Source organism: Triticum urartu, chromosome 5 (assembly GCF_003073215.2).
Source record: "Triticum urartu cultivar G1812 chromosome 5, Tu2.1, whole genome shotgun sequence".
NCBI classification, from domain to species: domain Eukaryota; kingdom Viridiplantae; phylum Streptophyta; class Magnoliopsida; order Poales; family Poaceae; genus Triticum; species Triticum urartu.
The window spans coordinates 554,308,257-554,335,523 of NC_053026.1; the positions used below are offsets into that span (position 1 = coordinate 554,308,257).

Below are 27,267 nucleotides of genomic sequence, written 5' to 3' on the forward strand. Positions count from 1 at the left end.
GCCGTGCCAAGAAAAATAAGCTTGGACCGGACGTTTATTCAAACTTTTCAAATGGCACCACCCTATGCAAAAGTGTACTCCAGAACAAACAAGAAATTCAGTACAGCGAATTTGTCACATTTTTCATCTAAGAAAAGATTTTTTTTTTCTCCATGGCATGGAAGAAGAAACTTTCCTCTTGTTTTGTCTCAACGACATGTTAGAAGAGAAAAAATTCATCATGACGGAAGTATCAGAAACAACACAGGCATGATCTACTAACATGTTATAAAATGACAGTTTTCATCTAAGAAAAGATTTTTATTCTCCATGGCATGGAAGAAGAAACTTTCCTCTTGTTTTTGTCTCAACGACATAGAAGAAGAGAAAAAATTCACCATGACGGAAGTATCAGAAACAACACAGGCATGATCTACTAACATGTTATAAAATGACAGTTTTATGACGACAACTCTGAAAATGGTGAACAAAGTATAGCACCACATTATTCATAGGCATGCCCCACTCTTATTGTACAAAGTCGTTTAAGAAATGGAGAAGTTATCAGACAATGACAATCCATATGCGGAATTCAGTTGCGCTTTGACTGTTCTGTTTGGTGCTGGCAGTTCTTCTCACTCGTCATCGCTGTCAATAACAACTGCCTTCTCCAACGATTGAGAAATCGTTTCTTTGGTGGATATAATTCCTCACCGAAGTCAATCACCTTGCCCTTCCTAGGTCTCCTCTTATGCTCTTGTCCCTGCAACAGAAACAAGTTGGAGCAGATTATGCCAGCAAACAAGACGAGAGAAATGCAGAGCGCCTAAGCAAAACAAGCATACTGATATGTTTGCAGGGGAGAAAGGATGCACTGAACAACAATTTTTGGTAGGTAAGTGTAGTTTACTTTCTAACGAACGGGTACTAATCAACACATCAGGCCACCAGCGTTGAAATGTTATACGTAATGCATGCGCAGATAGAGCTAGCCATTAGAGCAAACCAGACTAGAGATGACGGCGTCGGTTGAACCTAACAGTGCAAATACTGATGCATGAACGTGTCTATGGGAACCAAAATACACGTCGGCCAGATACTACCAGTTTTAGTTCAAAGATGTAGATGCGGATGAAGCGTTCACCTGGATTTGGCGGTTAAAGTGCACTATGAAACTCAAAGTGTTTGCGTGGCTCGTGTTGGCTGACAGGTTAACACAAAGAACATGCTCCGTAGGAGACATTATAACGTGGATGATGATGTCAGCTGCGTTCTGTGCAATGGCAGAATAGAAGAGACCATTAAACACCTGACTTTTACTTGCCCATTCAGTAGATGCTGCTGGAGCACCGTGGGGATGAGGTTTTGACAATGCCGATACCCGGCAACACTTGTTGCACTCAGGAAAAAGGTGGACACGCCAACGTTTATGGAGGTCTTTGTGACGTCAGCCCGGAGTATTTGGTAGGAGCATAACCACAAGATCTTCCAGGGTATTCCCCCATCCTTTGGATCGTGGAAAGAGAGGTTTAACAAGGATTTTTCTCTACTTGAACATAGGGTTAAGCCCTCCCTGGCCCCATTTGTTGAAACTTTCTCTAGTTCAATAATCTAGGCTTCCCCATGTATACCTCCAGCTCCCCCTGTATCTTCTTGACTCTGCTAACCAATAGGTTGGATTGGTAGACGGCTGGTCAATATATGTCAGTAGGAGCCTCTCCTACTGTCTGTTTGTGCTAAAAAAGAGGATTGGTTCGAAGTGCTGGTTTTAATTTCAATAAAAGCCTCTTCCACTGTGATAAACATCATGAAAGCAAAGAGCTCTTAAAAAAGAAGCTTGGTTTGTGCAACAGAGAAGTTCATGCTTAGATATTATAGTGCTGCTGTACTATCATAAATGCCAAATGCAAAAGAAAACAAAAATCATAGTCAGACTCTAGAACTAGCAAAAGATGCAATATTTCAAAGTAGATTCCTTTAGTTATGCAAGATAACTGTTTGCAGTCCATCTGATTAGCCCTTCTAAGGTACTGTACATATTCAAGTTCTTTACATCTAAATAGGAGTTTCAGGCGAACTCAACAGATAACTTACCTCAATCTCTTCATTTGGCAGAGAAGAAACATCTAGGTCTTTATCATATACATTATTTTCATCCAGTTCATTTTGCCTTTCATGTCTTCGTGAGCTCTCTATATCCTTGAATTCTGTTCCATACTCTAATTCCTCACTTTCACTGTCAGAATACTCATGGACCTGATCATCAACACACAAGCATGAGGAAATAATGGTTTACCCGGAATCCCATTTCTAACAATTGACTGCATTTTACAAGAAATAAAGACGAATAGGTGCCAACAACTCTTGCATGTTTATGATAAAAGAAGACTCACCTTTGCATTGATTATACGTCTCTGAGCCAGTGCTTCAAACTCCAAGTTATGCTCAAAACCACTGTGTGCCACCCTTCCATGAGGATTATACCACGAGCTAGGTGCTTCATCCTGAAAACCCCAAGAAAAAGAAAGAACTCTTTGAGAAAATGTTTCACATACTCGACTATCGGAAAGCGACTATCGGAAAGCAAAAGGATATACTAATACAGAAAATTATAAATCGAAAAGATAAACGGCGCTGGGGAAAATATATCGTGTGATCAGTTATTAAAATCGATAAAATCGTTTTAGAAACTATAGGTTTAGGACAGTGCAACTGAGCAATTGCAGAAACCAAGCAGTTTTCCTTTTCTTTTCAACTTTAGGCTTAATGCAAGACGGTCGACTTACAACAACAATTTTCAGACAATTGAGAAATAAAAAATCCATAGCTTTTTGCATGTTCGATTAAAAAATGTTTCTCTTTTAGTTCCAAAAAAGGCGAGTTGTAACAGCTGCAAGGAACTAAGGATACAATCTAAAGAGGAAGTCTAAAGAGGAACCACACTAGACAAAATCTATTAACATTGCATAGAGCGTTGAAAGAGAAAGAGATAACTCGCTTTGGCCCCCTCACTGCCAAACACAATGTATGCACATTAGTACATGTGGTGAAAACTGCAAAAGGATCTACTAAAGATGTGTTCAAGATGCTTTACACATGTAATGTAGACTGTTGACCATGGGTTAAATTAAAATGAGCAATGCTTGGCTTATGACAAGCATGATCAAAATTCTGTTTGGTTTTCATGCCTGGGACCCTTTCCCGGACCCTGCGCAAGCGGGAGCTACATGCACCGGGCTGCCCTTTTCATGCCTGGGAGGTCGACCATGGAAGCCATTTTCTTGGTACGACAACTCATGCAGAGATATCCACCTCACTCAAGTGTGCATCTGGGTCTACAAGGGTGAACCTTATCTTTCACATCTCTCCAGGCATGCCCACATACGCTACTCGCCATCGTTTCTTATGCAGTTTCTCATGATTGTACACAACTTGGAAAGAAAACCAAATTCAAAGTATCAAATAGGTCATTTTTCTTTGTGTTGTGTAGAATAGGATTGAATAGTGACCAAGGCCACTGTGAATATAAGCAGTATGGAAATTATTACTTACATATAGTCATGCACAATAAGTCTCCTTAATTCTCTGTGCATTAAATATTAAAACTTTAATATGGTTCTTGATGAACAGTACTAAAGATGTCACTTAAAGGTGGGTTTGCACAATAAAATCATGATGATAACATCCCAGCATGCCATACAATACTTAGATTACAGTTCCTTGAGACAACGTCAAAAACAAAAAAACAACAACAAAAAACCCAGCAAGTAACAGGCAAATCATTTCAGTTCAGAACCAGATTAAGAAGATCAACATAGGGACACACATCACAGACATGCAATTAAGATTTTGTATCTGAACAAAAAACAGAACTTGGGAAAAATATCAGAACTTTCAGTTACCCACTTACCCTTTCCCTTTCTTGCTTCATTCTCTCGGGATATTTTTTATCATACCATGTTTGCACCTTAATTGTTTTCTCATTCTGAGAATCAATAGGAGCTGTTAATGAGCTATGAGATCTTGAAGATGACTCGGGCGGCATAATTCTCATCTTCTGTAAAAGCCTTCCTTGTGACTGTAGAAGCCCCTGATGAAAAGGTATTTGTGAGTTACGATGACGAGATAATGGTGCAAACAAACAACAATAAGAATGTTGCAGGAAATGGATAGATGTTTTGCCTTTCCATTCTTCCTAAACAAGTGGGTATGCTGACTTGACTCTTCTACAGATACATCAAGAGCCACATGACCAATCAGTAGTTGCATGCTTCCATCTTTCCACTGGACAAAACGTGCATTGCTTTCAAGCTGCAACAGAGAAATGTGTAAAGCCTCAACAATGAGAGGAAAGAGATAGTTGCATACAAACATGAACTGTACGGATCACCATGTAAAAGCTGAGAAACTTGGTCTTTAACTCTTAACCATACACGTCAAAGATAGACCATGAAAGGAAATAATTTGCCAATGTAGATTAGTAAAAGTGTAATACTGCAATGCATTCCAAACAGATGTAGACTCCATACTAAAAGAAACAAAAATAAGACAGAGGTATGTACAGAGAACAGTGAGCACCATTCACTTGTTTCTGTAACTGTAAGGAGGTGGATGTCTTCCTAGATGACAAAGGTGACATGGTTTCTGAGGGAGAAATCACATTCAAAAGATGATAGCTAGCATCACCTTTTTGGTAGGGGAAGACTAGATAACATTTTCTTGCTACAAGAAAAAAAATGGACTCACAGATTCAGTGCCATCAGCATTCTTGGCCCTTCTGCAACGGACAACATCCATATGCACACTTTCCTTGCCCTTAGATTCATCGGTAATGAAGTCATCCTCTTCCATGTACGTTTCAGGATCGAAAGGTTTTGGATTAATCCCCATGACATTTGACACCTTGATTACTTTTAACTACAAAATAGCAACTCAATCAAACGAGAATACGGGATCTCTATTTGTATTAGGTGCAGAAAAGAAGGAAATACTCATGCACATAATCAAGCTATGAGAACCCTGTAACAGTGGATCATGCAACAATCACTGGAAGTATTGGACATTTTACACTACCAGCTTAAAATAAATATTCATTTATTCACCATCTGTTGTCAATAATAGATGTGTGTAATCATTTAAAAATATTTTCAGATTGGTACTGGCAAGAAACAATTAAAGTTGGTAACTCATAAAAATATTTCCCAGATGTGCATGACAGAGATTTCACTTTGGATCTCCTGGCCTTTCACAGCTAGCACCATGATTTAACTTCTCTCGAGCAGCCTCTCACTGAGGAGGTATGGGCAACCATAAAGGAACTACCGCTGGACAAAGCTCCTGGACCGAATGGGTTTACAGACCGCTTTTATAAATCATGTTGGGATTTTATCAAGATGGATGTAATGCTTGCTCTTTCAGCAATTCAAGAGGATCATATATTCAACTATTCAAGCTTAAGATTCTCAATACAGCTTTCATTAACCTACCGCCTAAGGAGATTGATGCTATTAATGTGCAGGATTTTCGGCCCATAAGTCTAATTCATAGTTTTGCTAAATAATTTGTTAAACTTATGGCCGACCGCCTTGCACCCTTGCTGCCTAATTTGGTATCTACTCCTTCCGTTCCTAAATATTTGTCTTCCTAGAGATTTCAACAAGTGACTACATACGGAGCAAAATGAGTGAATCTACACTCTAAAATATGTCTATATACATCCGTATGTGGTAGTCCATTTGAAATCTCTAAAAAGACAAATATTTAGGAACGGAGGGAGTATCAATCAAATTGCATTTATTAAGGGAATGAGCATACAGGATAACTTTCTGCTGGTCCAGCAAATGGAAAATATCTACATTGGAAAAAAGAGCCTCACATTATTCTCAAATTGGATATATCTAAAGCCTTTGATTCAGTCTCCTGGCCTTTTCCTTTGGAGATCCTACAACACCCCAGTTTATGTCGTCTATGGTGCAACTTATTGTGCCTGCTGCTACCTACTGCACCCGCTCAGATTTTAGTGAATGGGAGACCAGGAGAAATGATCTTTCATCATCATGGACTTCATCAAGGCTCCCTGCTATCCCAATGTTATTTATTTTGGCCATGGGTATCCTAAACTCACTTGTGGTTTGGGGTACACAATAATTTTTTGCAGCCACTTGCTTCACAGTGAGCGCAACACCGGATCTCCTTTTATGCGGACAATGTGGTCATGTTCATGCGGCCATTAACAAGTAATCCCACTTTGATCAAGCAACTTCTCAGTATCTTCAGGCATGCATTCAGTGCAAGGAAGAGGACATAGAGATAGTCTCCTGTACACTTTCTTGTCAGATAAAGGAATTCCCTTGCACGTGCCTTGGACTCCCACTTAATATCAGGAAGCCCAGCAAAGCTGAATTGCATACTCTAACTGATAAGGTGGCTGGTAATCTCTCAGGTTGGAAAGCACCACTCATGAATCGTACTGGCCGCTTCATTACAACAAGAGTTGTGCTTATCACCATTCCCATCTATCTCATGATTAAAAAGGATATGCCCAAGTGGGTGATCAAGGCCATTGGATGGGACATGAGAAGGTAAATAGCACCGATTGTTTGGTTTCATGGGAGTGCAGCGACCAGTTCAATATGGTGGGGTTGGGATCCATAATCTGAAAACTCTTAGCTGGGCTTTGCGAGTTCAATGGCTTTTGGTTAGAGAAAACTGATGCTTCACGCCTTTGGGCGGGTTTACCCATTCAGGTGCCACACAATGCCCAAGCTATGTTTAGTGTTGCAGTTGAATCTGTTGTTGACAATGGTCAGTCCGTCTTGTTCTGGTTTGATAGATTGTTAAAGGGCAGGACGATCTCTGAGTTGGCTCCAAATTTATTCAAGTTAATCTCTAAAAAAACTCACCAGCAAACTTTCTTTAGCTCAGGCTTAGACAATCACAGATGGACTGCAGACATCAAGGGAGCCCTCACAGTGCAAGTCCTTGATCAACATCGGTGGAGGCTTACAAAGTCGGCTTGTATACTAGCAAATCAGCCTACAATGCCTTCTTCCTTGGGACAATCAGATTTGCCCGTGGAAAAGAATTTGGGAAAGCTGGGCCCCTTTGTGCTGCAAATTCTTCATTTGGCTTGCTGTCAATAAGCGCCATTGAACTGCGGATCGCCTCGCCAAGCGAGGACTGCCTCATCCAGCAGCCTGCCCCTTATGTGATCAAGCCGAGGAATCCATCCAACACATTTTGTTCTCATGTGTTTTTGATCGACAAGTTTAGATGTTGATCCTTCTGAGATTGGGCTTGCTTTCCATCACGCTGCAACCCACTTTAGGCCTTTTCTGTAGGTGGTGAGGCAGTGTGATTAAAGGGACACCCAAGGAGTTAAGAAAAGGGCTAAACTCCCTTACTATCCTAGCCACATGGGCGATTTGGAAGCACCGGAATGATTGTGCCTTCAACGGGGCAATCCCATGTGTCATGGACTCATGGTGGTCATGCAACATGTGGCGAATGAGTGCCCTATGGTGTTCAGCTGGAGCAGTAGGGCTCCGTGAGTTGCTCTTTCACGAAGCCCTTAAGGTCGTTTGTTCTGAATGTGTAACTCTGTTCAGGGGGGCTGGTCATGTACATTGTTGTGTGGGGCAAAAGGCTTTCCAAGGCATGTGTTGGGGTGTGTTCTGAGGTTGAGTCTTGTGTGTTGGGGTGAGGAAGCTTACTCCATCTACCTTGTACCTTTTTCTTCTTCTTAATGAACTCATACTCAGCTCTCCCGCGTGTTCGAGAAAAAATAATATTAAGAAATTTTTATGCCTCTAAGGATCATACTGTTATGACCGACTCCTTTTAGTAAAAAAGACCAACTGATAAAAAAATCCAGTAGGGCTCTTTCCTAATGTTACCACAAGAAAATTTATCAGATTTCAAATCTCCGCCTGTAAAGAGTTCAAGTAAATTATATGATCTTTCCTCTTTGCTTTCAAACATGTACGGTGACAGGCATAGACACATTAGCCTAATAACACAACATACTATCATATCATTGTTAATTAATAGCAAGAACATTAAACTGTGCTAGTGCAAGTCGAGAGACATCAGGAGCAGAGCAAATTGATGGGAAAAAATTAAGGGACTATGAAAACCCAACAAGGCACACAAGTTCATGAGAACAATCAGACTAGCAATTGCTGCTACTGAAGATACACTGTGTACTCTTAGAAGGTGGAGACCAGAATTATCTACTTTCGGACATGAACCCCCAATGGCCATCGTAGATGACAAACATTGGCAACATTAAGAATTCAGATTAAAAATGATGAGTTGATATCGCAAGTGCATGGACAAATATGCAGGAGATTACATGCTTCCAAATATTATCACCTTACCTGATCAGGTTGACCAGGTGGTGGTATATGTGGAACCACCAAGTTCAGCGGAGGACCAGTTAAACAATGTTTGGACTCTTCATAGCACGTATCTTTGCCACGAGTTACATCCTTTGGTTGTAAAATATTCGCACACTGGCCTTCTCCCTCGGTAGGCGGTCTCTACAAAAAGAAAGGTACGATTAAAAATTAAGTAGCCTTTGCTGGGTACTACCTCCGTCTTGGTTTATTGATCCCCTTTGTATTGCGTGCCGAGGTATGTTACAGAACTTATATTGTTGGATTCATATTTGAAAGAGGTTTCCAATGATACTAATTTTGTGGTATATAACTTACATTTTGGTAGTTAAATCAAAGGTCAATGTTTGGCCCAAAATACAATAGGGACTAATAAACCCGGACGGAGGTAGTACATTGACAGGTTGAGAAGGCTACACAAACATACATGGGCAACACATGTTAATAATGTTTAAAAAATAGCAGTTAAAAAGATACATCTACCATATAGTGCACGCAAGCAAAACATATGGGACAAAATGATGCCATCTCAACCCAAGCAAGCTTAATTATCATAAGGGGGGAAATCACTTTCAGAACACATTGTATTTTTTTTGTATAGGTGCCCAATACACAAAGTTAGACAAAAATAGCAACTTTCACGACCGCCCCTACAACTTTTGAATAAAAAATAACTCCTTTATGTATTAGCAATTAAGTACAAAAATATGTCTCCATATATACATGGTTCACTTCACATAATGCTTTTACAGTCTAGCCTGGTATTTTTTTATGTAGGTTCATGTTTTTGCATGGGCATGACCCGCAGAAAATTATCTTGTTCATTCACAAATGGACAGATAAAATTGTATGTCATTGCCATGATGCCATGGTGTAAATTATTTAGCCATAATATATACCAGTCCAATCATGTCGAGTTACCAATGTAAATACACATGGAGAAGGCAAAAGTGGAGTTAAAAAGTGAGTTCTTATGTTTTCTTACATTGACATCCTCAGTATCACCATACAAGGCGTGGTCATTCTCATCACTATCACCAAAAACATTGCAAAGAACTTCATGCAGCCTGCTGCAAAATTAGATGGAGACTCTTACTCTGTTAGCAGTGGAGGTTGGCAAAGTAGATACTAATAGAGTTAACAAAGTAAGAGAGTACTAAGTTAATGCAGGGAACATAAAGCAACTCTGTTGTCAGCAGGAAGTGTTGACCACTTGAATCGACAACTATGACATGTCATCTATATAGCAATCATGTGCCATATAAAAAGCACAAGAATAAACGAGCTAATTTTGTTACCCTGTTTTTCTTATTTGTTTCACTTCTTTGTCTTTACGATTTTCATCAACGTTGCAATTGTATTTAGACCCCTCGAATTCAGAGCCAATAATCTTTGCTCTACTGGTTTCTGTTCTTTGGTCATGACCTTCCTTTTCACTATTCATGACTTCCTTTTTGCCTCGCATGTTGTGATAGTCAAGTACCACATGATGAGCTTCACCTACACTTTGCTTGGCTAAGCCAACAGACCAATGGCTTTTAGGTATTCCATCTTCCTGGATAAATCCAATACATCATTTGTTAAGCATTAGAGGGAGTTCACAAGGTTAAAAAAAATGCAGCACGTGTAGATGAGGAGTTTGTAGAACACATACAAAATGAACACTTGGAATAAACAAGAACATCCTCAACAAAGCAAGAAAAACACAAAATTATCCATTCACTTGGAGTTAGTAGTGCGTTTCAGGAGACTCTTGTAAAGATAAGTTGTTCCTACTTCATTTCATATTTATATCTCCACTTTGATGAGAATAGATCTATTCACACTATTCTCCCCTTTTTTTTAAAAAACATTGACTCTATTCTCTCCTCTTTAAAAAACTTTGACTCTATTCTCTCCTTAATTAACAGATGAGGCAAATCTTTTGCCCCCTTTTAAAAAAAGTGTCACACCAACCAAATGTCATTACAATCTTTGTAAACAAATTCATAATATAAGTCTACCTTCTCCGATAGGCATATATTAATTATTTGAGAATTAATAGATCAGAATCATTGACTTGGTATGTGCACAAAAAATTCTCTCTGATCGACATGTCCAACAACCAAACAAGACATTCATGAGTTCTTGTGGGTATAGCAACAATTACTCCAACACCCATGAACCATCAATATATTCGTAATTAGATGTATGCCTACACAGAAAGTTTAATAGATAATAGAACTTCCAACCCTAAAATAAAATAAAATGAGTGAACATTGCGGAAATACCAACGCCCGAGTCAGATCCCATAGTTATCTCTCTAAATCATAAAGTCTAATCATCAACACAAAACAAAAACAATTAGATCTCACAGGGATTAAATTACCCATCGGTTGCCATGGAGGCGGCGATTGTAGGCGTGCTTTGTTGTGCCACGGGTTGGAAGGCGGTTGCGATGGCTGTGGTTCTGGTGGTCGTCATCACCACCAGCGTGCTTCTTGGCGTTCACCCCGGTGACCTTGCGGCCACTGTTTACTCGGTATTCCGCCTCATCATCGAAGTCGGATAGGTCGTCGAAGATCCTAGACATCACCTGATTCCGAGACTCCTCCAAACTCCTACCTTGAGCACCTTGTCCTCCAATCTCATCCGGCTTTTGGTGCTTCCTATCTCTTGTTGCGTGTGTGTGAGGAAGACGAAACCGCCGTTTTTGGTTGGGACCTTGGGGAAGGGGAGTTGCTAGATGCATATTGTCACCTTGACGAAAACGCGGACTGGCTAGGGTGGTGGTACTAGGCATAATGTGAACACGGTGCGGCGCATGCTTATGTAGTGGTAGGTCAGGGTTGGTGGTTGCACACCATGACGCCGACCAGGCTGGCATGGGTTGTGTGGAGTGAATAGACGGTGCGACGCGCGCTCATGTTTGGCTGGCAATTGTGGCATATGCGCAACACATGGCAATATCACTTATTGCTTGTGCGAGGAAATGGAAACTGCCGTTTTTGGTTGGGACCTAGGGGAGGGGGAGTTGTTGCATGCCTCTTAGCACCCTGTCACAAACGCAGATTGGCTATGGTGTTATTAGGCGTAAATGTGAACACGGTGCGGCGCGTGCTCATGTAGTGATAGGTCGGTGTTGGTGGCTACGCACCACGACACCAACCAGGCTAGCAAGGACCGTGTAGAGTGTGAATAGACGATGTGACGCGTGCTCATCCGGTGGTGTGTGGCCATGTTGGCAATTATGGCATACACGCGACATATGGCTTTCGGTGCTTCCTACCACTTAATGCTTGTGTGTGAGGAAAAGTAAACCTTCACTTTTGATTGGGGCCTAGGGAGGAGGGGAGTTGTTGGATGCATATAGGCACCGTGACGCAAACGCAGATCGGCTATGGTGGCGTTATTAGGCATAAATGTGAACACATTGCGGCGCGTGCTCATGTAGTGATAGGACGGCACCGATGGCTGCATGCCATGACGCCCACTGGCAAGGGTTGTATATTGTGAATAGACGGTGCGGCGCGTGCTCATGTGGTGGCATGCGGCCATGTAGGCAATTATGGCATAATACACACGAAACATGGTAACGTTTCTAATTTAGCAGGGCTATTATTGATAATCAATGGAAGGATAATCCAATAGAGTGTGGTCATGGGTTTGGGTATAATAGAGTATGATCATGGGTTACCCAAGACCTAACAACTCCATGTTTTCTCCTCTTTTTGTGATGCTAACACTAATATTGCCAAAATGAAGAGCAACCAAGCCTTGACCACATGAGAGAGCACAAAAAATTAATTTTGCATATGGGCCAAGGAGATCTGCTATTCCATATGGGCATGTTTGCTTGGTAAGTAAGGTTTTTGAACGCCACCAATCAACTAGTTTTTTTTTGTTTTAGGTGGGTTTCGTCTTCCTCATGCACAAGCGACAAGTAGGAAGCACCAAAAGTCGGAGGACATTGGAGGACAAGGTGCCCAGGATAGGAGTTTGGAGGAGTTCCGCAACCAGGTGATGTATAAGCTCTTTGACAACCTGACTCTGATGACGAGGTGGAAGACCGAGCAAACGGTGGCGGCGAGGTCACCGGTGTGAATGCCAACAATGACGCCGGAGGCGATGACAACCACCAGAACCACAATAGCCTTCCAGCCCATGCCACCACAAAGCACGCATACAAGTCTAACAATTGTCGCATCCGTGGCAACAGATGGTTAATTTCGTCCCTATGACATTGTTTATGTTTTGTGTTGATGATTAGGCTTTATGATTTACAAGGACGGCTATGAAATCTGACTCCTGAGGCATTCTAGATACTTCTGCAATTGTGTGTGTTTACTCATTTTAGTGTTTTTAGGGTTGGAAGTTTCTATTGTCTATTTAAACTTCCTATGTACACATAGATCTAACTATGAAATTTTGATGCGTTGTGGATGTTGGAGTAATTGTTGTTATACCCATGAGAACAACTAAAATTTTTGTGCATACACCAATTCATTGATTCTAATCTGTTAATTCTCAAATCATTAATATATGCCTATCCGAGAAGGTATGGGCTTATGTTATGAAGTGTTTACAGAGATTGTAATGGCATTTGGTCGGTGTGGCACTATTTTTTAAATGGAGATTATAGATTTGCCTCATTCATTAATTAATAAGAGAATAGAATCAAAGTTTAAAAAAGGGGGACTATAGAGTTTGTTGTAGAATAAAAAATAGACTAATTCTCGACGAAGTGTAGATATAAATATGAAATGAAGTAGGGACAACTTCTCTTTACAAGAGGCTCTTGAAACACACAACTCCAAGTGAATGGGATAATTTTATTGTGCTTTTCTTGTTTTGTTCAGGATGTTGTTCATTGTGGTTGTTCATTTTGTATGTCTCTTACAAACTCCTAGTCTACATGTGTTGCATTTTTTTACCTTGTAAACTCCTGGTGCTTGACAACCAATTTATGTATTGGATTTATCGAGGAAGATGGGAAAGCTAAGACACGGGTCTGATGGCTTAGCCAAGCAAAGTGTACGTGAAGCTCATCATGTGGTACTTGACTATCAGAACATGTGAGGCAACAAGTCATGAATAGTGAAAAGGAAGACTATCACCAAAGAAAAGAAACCAGTAGAACAAGGATTATTGCCTCTGAATTCGAGGGATCTAAATACAATTGCAACATTGACGAAGATCGTAAAGACGAAGTGAACAAACAAAAAAACAAGGTAATAAAATTAGCTTGTTTGTTCTTGTACATTTAATATGGCATGTGATTGCTAAAACATGACATGTCATAGTTGTTGATTCAAGTGGTGAACAACAACAGAGTTGTTTTCTGTTCCATACTCTCTTACTCTATCAACTCTTTAGGTATCTACTTTCTCAACCTTCACTGCTGAGTGAGAATCTCCATCTAATCTTGCAACATGCCAACAAAGAATGGAACGCATGAAGTTCTTCACGATGTTTTTGGTGATAGTTACGAGAATAGACTATACTGAAGGTCAAGTGAGAAGACATAATAACTCACTTTTTAACTCCACTTTTGCCTTCTTTGTGTGTATTTACACGTGTACCTCGACATGACTTGTCGGGACTTCACCCCTTTAGTGGCGCGTCGTATCTTGATCTGTATAGAGTGGTAAGTGAGCAAGGATCAGGTTATTGCATCCTTAGTGGCACGCTCCATCAACGCTCCGATGTAGCGAAAAATGAGCAATGGTCTTCACATTTGACTCGACGACTGTGAAGGGTAAAGAAACTAGCCGAGCCTAGTAGGATCCGCATAGGTAACTAGAACATAGGATCCCTGGCAGGTAAGTTACGGGAGTTAGTGGATGCAGCAGTGAGGAGAGACCAAATGGAAGGGACAAAAGGTGAAGGAGGTAGAGGATACCGGCTTCAAGCTGGGGCACACATGGACATCTACGGACAGAAATGGAGTAGGCATCTTGATCAACAAGAGCCTCAAGTACGGAGTGGTAGACGTCAAGAGGCAAGGAGACAGGATTATCCTGGTCAAGCTAGCCGTCAGGACTTAGTTCTCATTGTTATCAGTGCATATGCCCTGCAAGTAGGTTACAGTGGGAGCACCAAGAGAGTTATGGGAAGGCCTAGAGGACATGATTAGGAGTGTACGTATTGGCGAGAAGCACTTCATAGGAGGAACCTCAATGGCCAGATAGGTACATCTAACACAAGTTTTGAAGGAGTGCATGGGGGATTTGGATATGGCAGCAGGAATCAAGGAGAGGATGTCTTTAGCTTCACTTTAGAAAGAGAGAATCTCACTAGTGACTTTTGGTAGTGGACAACACTGTAGCCAGATTGATTCCATCCTCTCGAGAAGAGAAGACAAGTGTGCTTGCCTAGATTGTAAGGTGATACCTGGGGAGAGTGTTGTCCCTCAACATAAACTTGTGGTGGGTCACTTTTGCTTTCCGATTCGTGCCCAGCGGGATAAGCGCGCCAAAAGTCGCTAGAACGAAGTGATGGAAGCTCAAGGGGGAGGCAACTCGGGCTTTCAAGGATAAGGTTATAAGGAGGGTCCTTGGGAGGAAGGAGATGATGCAAATAATATGTGGATGAAGATGGCGACTTGTGCTTGGAAGGTAGCTTCGGAGGAGTTTGGGGTGACCAAGGGTAGGAGAAGCGAAGCTAAAGATACATGGTGGTGGAACGATGATATCCAAAAGGCTATTAAGGAGAAGAAAGACTGTTCAGATGCCTATACCTGGATAGGAGTGCCAGACAACGTAGAGAAGTACAAGGTGGCGAAGAAGACTGCAAAGCGAGTTGTGGGTGAGGCAAGGGGTCGGGCATATAAAGACCTCCACCAGCATTTAAACATGAAGGAAGGCGAAGGGGCATCTACAAGATGGCCAAGATTAGAGAGAGGAAGACAAGAGATGTCAACCAAATCAAATGCATCAAGGACAAGCAAATCAGCTTCTAGTGAAGGATGAGGAGATCAAGCATAAATGATGAGAGTACTTTGACAAGCTGTTCAATGGACAGAATGAGAGCTCTACCATTGAGTTGGATGAGTCCTTTGATGATACAAACATCCGTTTTGTGTGAAGAATCCAAGACGAGGTCAGGGAGGCAAAAAAAATGAGGCAAGGCGATGGGCCTTTTGATCTCCATTGAGGTGTGGAGAGGCCTTGCAGACGTCAATGGTATGGATAACTAAGCTTTTTGACCTCATCTTTCGGTCAAACAAGATGCCCGAAGAATGGTGGTGGAGTATATTAGTATCAATCTTCAAGAACAAGGGGGGTGTTCAAAGTTGTACTAATTACCATGGAATTGAGTTTTGACTCTTGAGCCATAAAATGAAGCCATGAGAGAGAGTCGTCGAGCACTACTCGAGAAGAATGACAAGTGGGACGAAAAATCATTTTGGTTTTATACTTGGGAGGTCGACCATGGAAGCCATTTTCTTGGTATGACTACTTATGGAGAGATAAAGGAAGCAAAAGAAGGACATGCATATGGTGTTCATTGACTTGGAGAAGGCCCATGATAAGATTGCACAGAATGTCATGTGGTGGGCTTGGAGAAACACAAAGTCCCAAGAAAGTACATTAACCTCATCTGAGGACATATAGGAGTGAGTAAATCATGCCAACGAGGCGAGAACCCTGACTTGCAAACGGCACCTCTCGTGCTGCAATCTAGCACATTACTGGCTGTCTGAACTATCAAACGGTACTAACCCGCAAACAGCAAACACCGGCATGAGTACATGACAATGTTTGGGCTGTCCAACATGGAAATTCAGGAATCCTCTTGTTGTGCCTGCTAGGACGAAATCCCGCATTGAGTCCTTTGTACAGATTAACCTATTGTTTCAAGGGAATATTTACATCTGCTATGCTATTCAAGAACATTGAACTAAGTTGATGAGTGTGTCACTACTGCAGAAACATGCTCAATCCTTGATCAGCGAAGGAAACAATATGTTTATGAATAATGAGCTCACATGCTCAGTAAATCTACATAGTGATAAACATAGATCCTAGACCACAACCGTACCTTTCATATACAAGGAATAGGAAAACTAAAAGGTACCTAGCGCAAGAAGCATTGAGATAACAATCTCCATGTTATCCTCGTCAACAATAACAAAAATGAATCTAACAGTTTATTAGATCATCCAATTTCAGTGAATATACGTCGAACTCAAATTTATCCATAGGTGACCCAAATAAAGAGATAGTCTTTGTAATTATGTATCGACTTCATAGCAATATCATATTTTCAATGAACCGAATCCATGCGCCACAATGTATCAGAGTTTGACACAAACTCCCTATACACATATTGCAACCAAAGCAAAAACTACCATGGAACGAAATCACATAACCAACTGATAAGTTGTCTCGGTTGGGGAACAACGGGGGCGCAAACCTTAGGATGGAGGGGAGCAGCGAGCCGGTTGTCAGGGTCAGGCGCGTGGTGGATTTGGGCACCATGCGCGTAGGGATTCTACCAGATAGCTTAAACTGGTAGAATCAAAGCACCAAACGAAATCATTACTCTAGACCATCTTACCATTGTAAAAATAGGGACACCAATAGCCAGCGACCGTTCGCCAGCCAGGATGGCATTTGCGAACCGCTGGGCTCTTCATTGAGGGGTGGCAATTTTCAAAACTGCCATGGCATTTCGTTTAAATCTGGGGAGTTTTTGGTCCAAAACTGCCACGTCTAATCCCGAACAGACGGCTCTGGGGACGTTCGCTGGGATTTCATCCCCAAGGAACGTTCCCCAGATAGCATTACTGTAAAAATAGTGTTTTATGAAAAGGAACACATAAAGCTTAAAGAAAATAGGAAATGAAAATAAGCAAGTGCAGGTTTACTTAACCCCCATGATAACCAGAGCCATGAACATCAATATAAGAAAAACAGAAATAATGTTATTGGATAGAAACAGAAGCAGGGTGCAGAAGGCAAACGAGCTCGCAATGTACTAATCCAATTTACTCACTGGATTCTGAATAATCCACACAAAGGAAAGCTCTTACTTGTTAGGAATTGGGTTTATATGAAAATCCATAAGTTGGAGCAACCTCCGGTCTCATACTTGTCAAAGATGACACGACCTACATTAATAATCAAGAACCACCAAAATTATTTTAATTATTGTAACATACGAGCTATATTCAAGTTGAGATAGGCATGTCAAAGGAATATCCAAGTATACCTACTTGGTATTTCCTTGATCTAATCGAGAGACTTTGTACACTATCTTAAATCTTAATACGTTTACTTGCTCTTCCCGTAGTGCTCCGTGATCACTCTCTGCAGCAAAACAAGCAGATCTCCAAGGTTCCAACTATCCCTCAATAAAAGGATTTGTATGTAGCCATTTCAGCAAACAGGTGGTCTGCACATACCAATAACAAACGAAGGCAGATCTTAATAGACAAAAAAATCTCTCAACTGATAAGCACATCCATGACAACATAATTTACTTAGCCAATTAACAAAGCACCATCAATAAAAAGACAAAACATCAAAGACTAACCAAGAAAGATTAACCTATAACCCCGTATATACAGGATAAAACACAAGAAATATATACATTTGGCATTGTGTCATAACATTATATCATACTGATTTACTCTTCAAACATATACTCATCTTGATACAGAAAATAAAAGCTCAAAACTGAAACCACTATCTAAGCTCACCCCTTTGAACCCAAAATTATAAGCCAGAATTTTGAGTTTGCTAGAGGTATGGAGAGTAAAAAGGCAAGCATGATGACATGAGCCGTGACTGAAAGCACACTACCAAGAGAAAGAAGAAAGGGATACACCTATAAATCCACAGGCAGAGCTTAAGGGGTGGGTTTGTAGTTGAGGAAGTGAAACAGTTTATTGGTGTGTAGGTACATAAATACAGAAATGTTACTCAAAAACAAAAAATGCAAAGGTAGCTAGCGGCTTTCTAGTCCAGGACTGATTTCTTGAGTCAATGCACAATAATTTAGGCTCAAGTCGAGCTGTACATGACAAAAATAAAATGGTTCCAGTGAAGCAAGTATTGAACAAATAAAGATACAGAGAGTTCAATAAACGACTGAATGTCACCGAGGTGCATAAAATTGAGAGATGTGCAAGATTATGTAAAGTTTGCGCAAGCTTACAATAAGCCATGAGGACAACTTTCATCGCGTGAACACGCACTTGTTGTTGGAGTTGTTCCTTGAACAAACAGAAGAGCGGTACATAATGTAGCTGCAACGAAAAGAAAAAAATTAGAACAAAGAAAGGGCGGAGGATTCAATTTGACGCTACCTATGGAGGATTATCATTTCCAAGAAAAATAATAACTACCGTTAAACAAAGGAAACTTGCACCTAAAAGAGAGACGGCTGCTTATAACCATATCATGCCTATGCTATTTGCATATTAGTTGAAAAGGCCTTCCATTTTTACATTTGATACCAACCGGCAAGTGGTATGTGCCCATTGCGGTAGAAAAAGGACTAAACAATAGGATGATTTTTTATGTAATCATTTATTTATGAGAAGAATGCAGTAAGAACATCGATACAATTAAGAAGTAAAAATTGGAGTGCTGGGAGCCCAACGTGTACATCAAGTTTGCCCTTTTATCGAGTGTTCATCTAATGAAATTTTTCAGTAGGTCTTCCATGTTATGAAACAACATATATGAATCTTAAAGAAATAAAGCAAGGTAGTCTGCCTAGAGTAGCAGTCATGCTAACGCAGGAAAAGATCCAAGAGACCAAACATTCTCATGGCCAACAGGGTGAGATTCAAGACGACAAATAGTACCTCCCAGTTATGAGATCGCTTTCATGCTTACGACCACACAGAGTCTAGACCACCCATAATGGACACAGTAAGTGGCATTTGGGGCCCTATTTGTTGATAACCATGTGTGGGGTGTATTTTCAGGATTATGTCCCCACCAAATATTCCGGCCCAGGTGGCATTTGAGTCTGCTGACTGGCACCTCCCGTGCTGCAATCTAGCACATTTCTGGCTATCTGAACTGTCAGATGGTACTAACCCGCAAACAGCACACACCAGCATGAGTGCATGACAATGTTGGTGCTGTCCAACGTGGGAATTCAGGATCCTTCTTGTTGTGACTGCCAGGACAAAATCTAGCGCTGGGCCCTTTGTACGGATTAAACTATTGTTTCAAGGGGAGCCTTTACCTCTGCTACGTTATTCAAAGACATTGAATTAACTTGATCAGTGCTTCACTACTGCAGGGACATGCTCAATTCCTAATCAGCAAAGGGAACGGTATGTTTATGGATGGGGAGCTCAATTGCTCAGTCAGCCTACATAATGATAAACCTATCCATGCACAAGACCTTTCATACTACAAAAGGATTAGGTAAAACTAAAAGGCACCCAGCACAAGAAGCATTGAGATAACAATCTCCTGATTATCCTCGTCAACAGTAACAAAAAATGAATCTAACAGTTTATTAGAACATCCCATTTCAGTGAGTATATGTCGAATTCGAAATTATCCATAGGCGACCCAAAAGAAGAGATAGTATCTGTAATCGTGCACTTTCAACGAACCGAATCCATGTGCCACAATGTAACAGAGTTTGACACAAACTCAGATAAGCAAAAACTACCGAATGGAATGAAATCACAGGACCAATTGATAAGCGGTCTCAATTGGGGAACGACGGGGGCGCACGAACATTAGGATGGGCGAAGGCCGGAGGGGAACAGCGAGCCGGTTGTCGGGGTCGGGCGCGCGGTCGATTGGGGCACCACGCGCGTCGGGGCGGCGGTCGGCGGAGCGGCGCGGGAGAGGTCCCGGACGAGGGGCCCGGCCACGGGGGTGGCGCTGCGGTCGCGGAGCGCCATGGGCAGCGACTGGGTATGGCGGTCGAGGCCGGCGCCCAGGATCTGTGGCACCCGGGGCGCCAGGTCCAGCGACCCCTTCGCCTCCCTCCCCGCCGCCGGCGCGTCCGTCTTCATCTCGGGCGGCGCCGCCGCGTTCCGGCCTCCCGGATCTAGTGACTCGCGTGTCGCGTCCCGTGCACAGTGTCGGGATGAGTTCACGGGTTGGAGCCAGGTTAGCGGACTGTCTTTTTCGAACTGTTCGAAGGCGCGGATGACTGGAAATTTCCAAAGTTCTACCAGCTTTTGTGCACACAATAAAAACAAGGGCGTGCTGAGGCCGTTGCGGTGGTGTCGCGTCGGAATAAGTTTTTCCGGGCTCCGTTTGCGGTCAAGCGAGGTTTTTGCCTTCGTCTAGAAGCCAGCGGTGTTGGGGATCTCCGGATCTCGTCGAGGTCGCGGGCTATAGTGGTTGGAGGTCCATCGGCACTGGCTGTTTGGATCCTCAGATGGGCGATGAAGGTAAGGAGATGAAAACATTTCTTCTTCATTGTTGGTACGATTTGCTGCTGTTGTTCTTCTCCTTCCTCTGCGCTGATACTGGTGGGAGATCCTGCTTTGCCCGGGCGGATGACCATGCCGCGGTGCTGGACCGGTCGGATGACTTGAGTTTTCTTCCTTCCGGAAGGGACACTTTTCGCGGTACTCAAAGCCAAAGATGGCGACGGCTGTTGCAGGTGTGTTGGATTGATGTCCATGCCCTCTCAGCGCTGGTGTCAAGAAAGGAGGAAGCAGCGTGGCGGCAATTGTACAGTGGTCGAAGATGATGACTTGTTTGCGACTGGTTGCATATCCTTCTACTGCAGGGGTCTTCTCTCAAGATTCAGGGATGATGATGTAGGGAACGTAGTACTTTCAAAAAAAATTCTACGCACACGCAAGATCATGGTGATGCATAGTAACGAAAGGGGAGAGTGTTGTCTACGTACCCTCGTAGACCGAAAGCGGAAGCGTTAGCACAACGCGGTTGATGTAGTTGTACGTCTTCACGATCCGACCGATCAAGTACCGAATGTACGGCACCTCCGAGTTCAGCACACGTTCAGCCCGATGACGTCCCTCGAACTCCGATCCAGCCGAGTGTTGAGGGAGAGTTTCGTCAGCACGACAACGTGGTAACGATGTTGATGTTCTACCAACGCAGGGCTTCGCCTAAGCACTGCTATAGTATTGTCGAGGTGAACTATGATGGAGGGGGCACCGCACACGGTTAAAAAATCAACTTGATCAATTGTTGTGTGTATGGGGTGCCTCCCCTCCGTATATAAAGGGGGAGGAGGAGGAGGCCGATCAAGAGGAGGAGGTGCGCCCAAGGGGGGCAATCCTACTCCAAGTAGGTTTTGCCCCCCTTTCCTATTCCAACTAGGAGAAGGGGGAAGGAGGAGGTGGAGAGAAGGAAGGAGAAGGGGGGCCGCACCCCCTCCCCTTTCCCAATCGAATTGGGGCAAGGGGGGCCGGGCGTCACCTCCTTCTGCCTCTCCTCTTCCACCACTTTGGGCCCATGAGGCCCAATAACTCCCGGGGGTTTCCGGTAACCCCCCGGTACTCCGGTATATATACGATAACCTCCGGAACCATTTCAGTGTTCGAATATAGTCGTTCAATATATCAATCTTCATGTCTCAACCATTTCGAGACTCCTCGTCATGTCCGTGATCACATCCGGAACTCTGAACAACCTTTGGTACATCAAAACTCATAAACTCATAATATAACCGTCATCGAAACGTTAAGCGTGCGGACCCTACGGGTTCGAGAACTATGTAGACATGACCGAGACACGTCTCCGGTCAATAACCAATAACGGAACCTGGATGCTCATATTGGTTCCTACATATTCTACAAAGATCTTTATTGGTCAACCCGTATAACAACATATGTTGTTCCCTTTGTCATTGGTATGTTACTTGCCCGAGATTCGATCGTCGATATCTCAATACCTAGTTCAATCTCATTACCGGCAAGTCTCTTTACTCGTTCCGTAATACATCATCCCGCAACTAACTCATTAGTTGCAATGCTTGCAAGGCTTAAGTGATGTGCATTACCGAGAGGGCCCAGAGATACCTCTCCGACAATCGGAGTGACAAATCCTAATCTCGAAATACGCCAACCCAACAAGTACCTTTGGAGACACCTGTAGAGCACCTTTATAATCGCCTAGTTACGTTGTGACGTTTGGTAGCACACAAAGTGTTCCTCCGGTAAACGGGAGTTGCATAATCTCATAGTCATAGGAACATGTATAAGTCATGAAGAAAGCAATAGCAACAAACTAAACGATCAAGTGCTAAGCTAACGGAATGGGTCAAGTCAATCACATCATTCTCCTAATGATGTGATCCCGTTAATCAAATGACAACCCATGTCAATGGTTAGGAAACTTAATCATCTTTGATCAACGAGCTAGTCAATTAGAGGCATACTAGTGACACTCTGTTTGTCTATGTATTCACACATGTATTATGTTTCCGGTTAATACAATTCTAGCATGAATAATAAACATTTATCATGATATAAGGAAATAAATAATAACTTTATTATTGCCTCTAGGGCATATTTTCTTCAGTCTCCCACTTGTACTAGAGTCAATAATCTAGATTACACAATAATGATTCTAACACCCATGGAGCCATGGTGCTGATCATGTTTTGCTCGTGGAAGAGGCTTAGTCAACGGGTCTGCAACATTCAAATCCGTATGTATCTTGTAAATTTCTATGTCTCCCACCTGGACTAAATCCCGGATGGAATTGAAGCGTCTCTTGATGTGCTTGGTTCTCTTGTGAAATCTGGATTCCTTCACCAAGGCAATTGCACCAGTATTGTCACAAAAGATTTTCATTGGACCCGATGCACTAGGTATGACACCTAGATCGGATATGAACTCCTTCATCCAGACTCCTTCATTTGCTGCTTCCGAAGCAGCTATGTACTCCGCTTCACACGTAGATACCGCCACGACACTTTGTTTAGAACTGCACCAACTGACAGCTCCATGATACGTCTCCGTCGTATCTACTTTTCCAAACACTTTTGCCCTTGTTTTGGACTCTAACTTGTATGATTTGAATGGAACTAACCCGGACTGACGTTGTTTTCAGCAGAATTGCCATGGTGTTGTTTTATGTGCAGAAAACAAATATTCTCGAAATGACCTGAAACTCCACGGAACATCTTAGAAAAAATAATAAAAAATCCTCGCCAAAGATGAAGACCAGGGGGCCCACACCCTGTTCACGAGGGTGGAGGGCACCCCCCCCCAGGGCGCGCCCCCTACCTCGTGGGCCCCCTGGATGCCCTCCGACGCCAACTCCAACTCTATATATTTGCTTTTGGAGAGAAAAAAATCAGAGAGAAGAAATCATCGCGTTTTACGATACGGAGCCGCCGCCAAGCCCTAAAACCTCTTGGGAGGGCTGATCTGGAGTCCGTTCGGGGCTCCGGAGAGGGGGATTCGTCGCCGTCGTCATCATCAACCATCCTCCATCACCAATTTCATGATGCTCATCGCCGTGCGCAAGTAATTCCATCGTAGGCTTGCTGGACGGTGATGGGTTGGATGAGATTTATCATGTAATCGAGTTATTTTGTTAGGGTTTGATCCCTATTATCCACTATGTTCTGAGATTGATGTTGTTATGACTTTGCTATACTTAATGCTTGTCACTAGGGCCCGAGTGCCATGATTTCAGATCTGAACCTATTATGTTTTCATGAATATATGTGAGTTCTTGATCCTATCTTGCAAGTCTATAGTCACCTACTATGTGTTATGATCCGGCAACCCCGAAGTGACAATAATCGGGACCACTCCCGGTGATGACCTTAGTTTGAGGAGTTCATGTATTCACTATGTGCTAATGCCTTGTTTCGGTTCTCTATTAAAAGGAGGCCTTAATATCCCTTAGTTTCTGATAGGACCCCGCTGCCACGGGAGGGTAGGACAAAAGATGTCATGCAAGTTCTTTTCCATAAGCACGTATGACTATATACGGAATACATGCCTACATTACATTGATGAATTGGAGCTAGTTCTGTGTCACCCTATGTTATGACTGTTACATGATGAACCGCATCTGGCATAATTATCCATCACCGTCCGGTGCCTACGAGTTTTCCATATACTGGTTTACGCTTATTTATTTTCCCGCTGCTACTGTTACAATCACTAGAAAATACCAAAAACATTACTTTTGTTGTCTTTACTTTTGTTGCCGCTACCACCACTATCATATTACTTTGCTACTAAACACTTTGCTGCAGATACTAAGTTTCCAGGTGTGGTTGAATTGACAACTCAGCTGCTAATACTTGAGAATATTCTTTGGCTCCCCTTGTGTCGAATCAATAAATTTGGGTTGAATACTCTACCCTCGAAAGTTGTTGCGATCCCCTATACTTATGGGTTATCAAGACAATTTTTTGGCGCCGTTGCCGGGGAGCATAGCTCTATTCTTTGAGTCACTTGGGATTTATATCTGATGGACACTATGAAGAACTTGAGAGATCCAAAAACCAAGATCTATCCCTCAACTATGAGGGGAGGTAAGGAACTGACATCTAACTCTGCACTTGATTCACCTTCTGCTATGAGTAAGTTTGCGACACCTACACCTGCTTCTACTATTCGTTCTGATATGTCGCATGTTATTGATGATGCCACTTCTGCTATGCATGATACTTATGATGAAACTGCTTCTATGCCTGGTACTACTGTGCCCCTTGGTGAATTTCTTGATGAACAAATTGCTAGGGCTAGAGAAAAAGAAATTATTGAATCTGAATATGATGATGATAGTGATGATGAAAATATGCCTGTTATTCCTGAGGGCTATCTTTTTGATATGGAATCTTCTGACGCTATTTTAGCTTGCAAAGATAAATATGAGCTCAAGAGGTTATTAGTTAAATGGAACAAAGAATCACTTAGAGATAAAATGAAACCCGACCCTGCTTTTACTACTTCACTTATATGTGTTCCTGATAAGGATTATGAATTCTCTGTTGATCCTGATATAATTACTTTGGTTGAATCTGATCCGTTTTATGGCTATGAATCTAAAACTGTTGTGGCACATCTTACTAAGTTAAATGATATAGCTGCCCTGTTCACTAATGATGAGAGATCGCGTTACTTCTATATACTCAAAATATTTCCATTCTCATTAAAGGGTGATGCTAAGATATGGTTTAATTCTCTTGATCCTGGTTGTGTGCGTAGTCCCCAGGATATGATTTATTACTTCTATGCTAAATATTTCCCTGCTCATAAGAAACAAGCTGCTTTGAGGGAAATATAGAACTTCGTGCAAATTAAAGAAGAGAGTCTTCCACAAGCTTGGGGGAGGCTTCTCAAGTTACTTAATGCTTTGCCTGATCATCCTCTTAAGAAACCCGAAATACTTGATATCTTTTATAATGGACTAACCAATGCTTCCAGAGATTACCTGGATAGTTGTGCTGGTTCTCTTTTCAGGGAAAGAACACCAGATGAAGCTGAAATCCTATTGAATAATATGTTGACAAATGAAAATAATTGGGCACCTCCTGAGCCAGCTCCTGCTCCAATTACTGAACCTATTCCTAAACCAACTTCAAAGAAGAAAGGTGTTATATTTCTCAGTCCCGAAGATATGCAAGAGGCAAAGAAATCTATTAAAGAAAAAGGTATTAAAGCTGAAGACGTTAAGAATTTACCGCCTATTGAAGAAATACATGGTCTTAATATACCGCCTGTTGAAGAAACATATGATCTCAATTCTTTATTTACTGAAGAACCTCATGATCCCGATATCCCGACATAGGTAGTAAAGGTAAATTCTCTATATAGATATGATAAAGCTGAAGTCCCTCCTACTAAAATTGCTAGTCAGTGCTTGGATGAGTTTGATAACTTTATGTTTAAGCAAGACGACTTCAATGCTTATTTTGGTAGACAATTAAAAGAAAATGCTTATATGATTAGACGCTTGGGTGATTATATGACTAATATTAAAGGTGAACTTAAACTTGTTAGCAAACATGCTTCTATGGTTACCAGTCAAGTAGAACAAGTACTTAAGGCTCAAAAAGAAGTGCTTGATGAAATGAATAGTAAGAAAAATGATTATGCTGTTAGAGTGGCTACTAGAACTGGTAGAATGACTCAGGAACCTTTGTATCCTGAAGGCCACCCTAAGAGAATCGAGCAAGATTCTTAAAGAAATAATATTGATGTTCCTAGTTCTTCTAAAAAGAAGAAGAAAAATGATAGAACTGTGCAAACTTCTAGTGAACCTATTGCTGAACCACCTGATAATCCAAATGATATTTCTATGTCTGATGCTGAAACACAATCTGGTAATGAACATGAACCTAATGAAAATATTAATGATGATGCTCAACCTAGTAATGACAATTATGTAGAAGTTGAACCTGATGTTGATCTTGATAACCCACAATCAAAGAATCAACGTTATGATAAAAGAGACTGTGTTGCTAGGAAACATGGTAAAGAAAGGGAACCTTGGGTTCATAAACCCATGCCTTTTCCTCCGAAACCATCCAAGAAAAAGGATGATGAGGATTTTGAGCGCTTTGCTGAAATGATTAGGCCTATCTTTTTGCGTATGCGATTAACTGATGTGCTCAAAACAAATCCTTATGCTAAATATATGAAGGATATCATTACTAATAAAAGAAAGATACCGAAAGCTGAAATTTCCACCATGCTTTCTAATTATACTTTTAAGGGTGGAATACCAAAGAAACTTGGAGACCCCGGAGTACCTACTATACCTTGCTCCATTAAAAGAAATTATATTAAAACTGCTTTATGTGATCTTGGAGTCGGTGTTAGTGTTATGCCTCTCTCTTTATATCGTAGACTTGACTTGAATAAGCTGACACCTACCAAAATATATTTGCAAATGGCTGATAAATCAACTGCTATACCTGTCGGTATCTGTGAGGATGTGCCTGTTGTGGTTGCAAACGTTACTATTTTAACGGA

The 27,267-nt window shown here is 41.8% G+C and overlaps 1 protein-coding gene across 9 annotated transcripts; it reads right to left on the minus strand.

Moving 5' to 3' along the window:
- Window positions 1-273: 273 nt before the first annotated feature.
- On the minus strand, window positions 274-20,482 carry LOC125510636 (protein LEO1 homolog). 9 transcript variants are annotated; one of them, XM_048675871.1, is made up of 13 exons: window positions 20,070-20,482; window positions 18,519-18,609; window positions 17,575-17,753; window positions 16,773-17,469; window positions 9,674-13,989; window positions 9,361-9,445; window positions 8,358-8,519; window positions 4,726-4,896; window positions 4,162-4,290; window positions 3,890-4,069; window positions 2,373-2,483; window positions 2,074-2,235; window positions 274-742 (listed from the first exon to the last, which is right to left on the minus strand). In XM_048675871.1, the coding sequence occupies exons 5-13, from the start codon at window positions 9,838-9,840 to the stop codon at window positions 572-574; spliced, it is 1,338 nt and encodes a 445-aa protein (XP_048531828.1). In that variant the 5' UTR covers window positions 9,841-13,989; window positions 16,773-17,469; window positions 17,575-17,753; window positions 18,519-18,609; window positions 20,070-20,482; the 3' UTR covers window positions 274-571. The 9 variants fall into 9 exon arrangements, with proteins under 9 accessions (XP_048531828.1, XP_048531827.1, XP_048531826.1 ...); XM_048675870.1 differs by having other exon boundaries at window positions 16,079-17,469; XM_048675869.1 differs by having other exon boundaries at window positions 9,674-9,930; window positions 13,891-17,469.
- Between the last annotated feature and the right edge of the window lie 6,785 nt (window positions 20,483-27,267).